The following is a 3,428-nucleotide window of genomic DNA, read 5'->3' as shown; positions in this document are numbered from 1 at the left end:
CCGATCTTGAAATAGACTCTGGCCATAGGTTGGACGAATATTATTAGCAGCTAATTAAGAATCGCCCCCTTTATATCCCAAAATCTTTATGAGAGATAAATGGCTTCCAAATATGAGTGATACACTACTACTTTTTGCTAGTGGAAAGATAGATTGACCACATCAATTGCTTCTAAATAAACAAGAGTAAACCCTCTCGGCGCATAGCAATCCAATCCCGTAGATTAGTCTCTAATTAAGGCGCCCACTCATGTAGTGACCGCACCAAAGGAGAATAACCTTTCTCTCACACGGTAATGCACTGTCTCTCGCCTTATCAGTCAGTAAACAAGTCGTGCCCGTTTATGATACGAAAGAAAAGAAGATATACGTTTTTTAGGAAATAATAAAAAGTAAGAAGGCAACCGATCTTAGGAAATAGAATATCTTAATAGGGTATTTGGGAATTACTACGTGCCAGTAATCTCCAGCTCTATCGGTATATATATAGCCCAGGGAAGCGCAGGGAAAGCCTGCATTGCAGGCGGCAGCTAAGAGTAACGCCTCCAATTCTCGCTATCTCAGTTTCTCTCTTTGTTACATCCTATACAATTCTCTAATGGCGTTCGTGGCGGCCATGATCACCGCCATCGCCTCGGTTGTCTCGGTGCTGCTTCTGAGGGCGGTATGGGTGACCCTATCTTGCTACTTCCTGACGCCAATGAGGATCCGTAGAACCATGGCGGCGCAGGGCGTCCACGGTCCCCCGCCGCGCCCGCTCGTCGGCAACCTACGCCAGGTGTCGGCCCTCGTTGCGGAGGCCAACGCCGGCGACATGACGTCCCTGAGCCACGACATCGTCGGCCGCCTCATGCCCCATTACGTGCTCTGGTCGCAGACATACGGTGAGAATTTAAGACAGCCCCACCGCATTGCTCTTGCGCGCCGGCCGCCGGGCGTGCGTACGTACTGACCGATGGGGATTCCGCGTTTCAGGGAAGCTTTTCGTGTACTGGTACGGGAGCGAGCCGCGGCTGTGCCTGACGGACACGGACATGATCAAGGAGTTCCTGTCGTCCAAGTACGCCCACGCCACCGGCAAGTCGTGGCTGCAGCGGCAGGGCACGAAGAACTTCATCGGCCGCGGCCTGCTCATGGCCAACGGCGCCAGGTGGTCGCACCAGCGCCACGTCGTCGCGCCGGCGTTCATGCCTGACAAGCTCAAGGTACGTCGCCGCACCTCGTCGAACACATGGTGGCATTGCCTACCGGTTCGTTTTCCTGACCGCAGCTTCGGATCGCACGTACGTGCACGCAGGGGCGTGTGGGGCACATGGTGGAGTGCACGAAGCAGACGATCCTGTCGCTGCGGGATGCGGCGGCGCGCGGCCGCGGCGAGGTGGAGATCGGCGGCCACATGACCCGGCTCACCGGCGACATCATCTCCCGGACCGAGTTCGACACCAGCTACGAGACCGGCAAGCGCATCTTCCACCTCCTGGAGGACCTGCAGCGCCTCACCGCGCGCTCCAGCCGCTACCTCTGGATCCCCGGCAGCCAGTGAGTCACGATCACCTCTCGTCCAGGCCGGCCAGCTCGATCCTCTCTTGCCTGCCTCGAACACACCACTCACTCCCTCGCTACTTGCCTGGCCCTTGTCGCCACTTTGGTTCACTTGCAGCCACATCTCGCATAGTGCATATGCGAGTCTAATGTGTGGAATTATCCTAACAGCTTAAGATAAACAAGCCGATTAAGCCGCTATAGCACAGTAATTGGTCTTAGATAACTATGTGACGTGCAGGCGCAGCCCATCCCTGTCCAGTTAGTTTTTGGGCAGTGGCACTGACTCCAATTTGTCCGGCGCTTTGGTTTGATTCCATCATCCACTGGCGCATCCGTGCGTGCGCATATGTCCATTGCCGTACGCGCACATACGAGTAAACAAGTGTGCACTACATGTGCTCGAGGACGAGTGTGTTCGGCCGATCATGGCCTCATCGATCCGTGTTGCTGCCGTACGTGCAGGTACTTCCCCAGCAAGTACAGGAGGGAGATCGGGCGGCTGAACGGCGAGCTGGAGGGCGTCGTCTTGGAGTCCATCCGCCGGAGCCGCGAGATCGCCGACGAGGGCCGGACGACCTCCACGTACGGCCGGGGGCTCCTCGCCATGCTGCTCGCCGAGATGGAGAAGAAGAAGGAGAAGGGTGCAGGCGACGACGGCAAGTTCAGCTACGACACGCGGCTGGTGATCGACGAGTGCAAGACCTTCTTCTTCGCCGGCCACGAGACGTCGGCGCTGCTGCTCACCTGGACGCTCATGCTACTCGCCACGCACCCCGAGTGGCAGGACAAGGCCCGCGCCGAGGTCTCCCAGGTCTGCGGCGACGACCCGCCGTCGGCCGACCAGCTCTCCAAACTGACCGTGGTATGTCCTACAGTACTGTGCACGTGCATGCGTAAGCAAGGTCTTATGTCATTTGATCGTTCGGCTCTTAGCGAAAATCTTAATGTTTTTTCTTGTGTGCGCGCGAATTTGCAGCTGCAGATGATCATCCACGAGACGCTGCGGCTGTACCCGCCGGCGACGCTGCTGCCGCGGATGGCGTTCGAGGACATCCGGCTCGGGGATCTCCACCTGCCGCGCGGGCTCTCGGTGTGGATACCCGTGCTGGCAATACACCACGACGAGTCCATCTGGGGCGCCGACGCGCATGAGTTCCACCCGGAGCGGTTCGCCGCCGGGCGGCGCTCATCGGCGGGCGCCGGCCGGTTCCTGCCGTTCGCGGCCGGGCCGCGCAACTGCGTCGGGCAGGCGTACGCCCTCTTCGAGGCCAAGGTCGTCCTCGCCATGCTGCTGGCCAACTTCCGCTTCACCATCTCCGATGACTACCGCCACGCGCCGGTCAACGTGCTCACCCTCCGCCCCAAGTACGGCGTGCCCGTCCACCTCCGGCCGCTGCGGCCGTAGGGCCTCCATACTTATTTTTGTTCCTTTGGCGCGCGCCTCGATCGGCTATAGAGAAAGATTTTGTGTTTTCTGATTGGTTGCCCTACCTGTCTGACTGACTGACTGGGAAGGCCGGCCTGTCAGTTGTCCCGGCTGGTATATGCTGCTATTCTTTCTAGAGTGGAGTTCCTGCACTAGTTATTTACTTACAATGTATGCAAACGACATGACAATTTTTGTTATGGTAATCCTAAACAAAGAAGAATTTTTATGCACAAAAAAAAAGAAGATACATGTGCACCTTCTAAAACAACAAATGATACCTCACATCCGCGTGTAACGACCGCCGGGCAGACCGTAGAGACCATGCAGATATCTTAAACTGCCACAACTCAATCCTCTCCGCTTCCTCCGCCGATGCAGCTAATTTATGTGTTGCCTCACCTTGGAGGTGATCCAATACATCACTCCTCGCATGATCCCGGCTTCGCTAGTGTTG

At 56.9% G+C, this 3,428-nt stretch overlaps 1 protein-coding gene across 1 annotated transcript; it reads left to right on the top strand.

Annotated features, from left to right (window-relative positions):
- Window positions 1–528: 528 nt before the first annotated feature.
- LOC109772039 (cytokinin hydroxylase) lies at window positions 529–3,171 on the top strand. The gene is made up of 5 exons (XM_020330731.4): window positions 529–884; window positions 976–1,205; window positions 1,298–1,539; window positions 2,008–2,407; window positions 2,522–3,171. The coding sequence occupies exons 1-5, from the start codon at window positions 599–601 to the stop codon at window positions 2,948–2,950; spliced, it is 1,587 nt and encodes a 528-aa protein (XP_020186320.1). The 5' UTR covers window positions 529–598; the 3' UTR covers window positions 2,951–3,171.
- The last annotated feature ends 257 nt before the right edge of the window (window positions 3,172–3,428 follow it).

The sequence above is a fragment of the Aegilops tauschii genome, chromosome 5 (genome assembly GCF_002575655.3).
Source record: "Aegilops tauschii subsp. strangulata cultivar AL8/78 chromosome 5, Aet v6.0, whole genome shotgun sequence".
NCBI classification, from domain to species: domain Eukaryota; kingdom Viridiplantae; phylum Streptophyta; class Magnoliopsida; order Poales; family Poaceae; genus Aegilops; species Aegilops tauschii.
The sequence above is the reverse complement of the archived record's forward strand: the minus strand, read 5'-3'. Positions and strand labels throughout refer to the sequence as shown.

What these genes read in the sequence shown, in the direction of transcription:
- LOC109772039 (XM_020330731.4), top strand. Translation starts at nt 599, where the DNA reads ATGGCGTTCGTGGCGGCCATGATCACCGCCATCGCCTCGGTTGTCTCG. An exon ending in TCATGCCTGACAAGCTCAAG is followed by an intron (nt 1,206 to 1,297) that starts GTACGTCGCCGC and finishes ACGTGCACGCAG; the next exon opens with GGGCGTGTGGGGCACATGGT. An exon ending in CTCTGGATCCCCGGCAGCCA is followed by an intron (nt 1,540 to 2,007) that starts GTGAGTCACGAT and finishes CCGTACGTGCAG; the next exon opens with GTACTTCCCCAGCAAGTACA.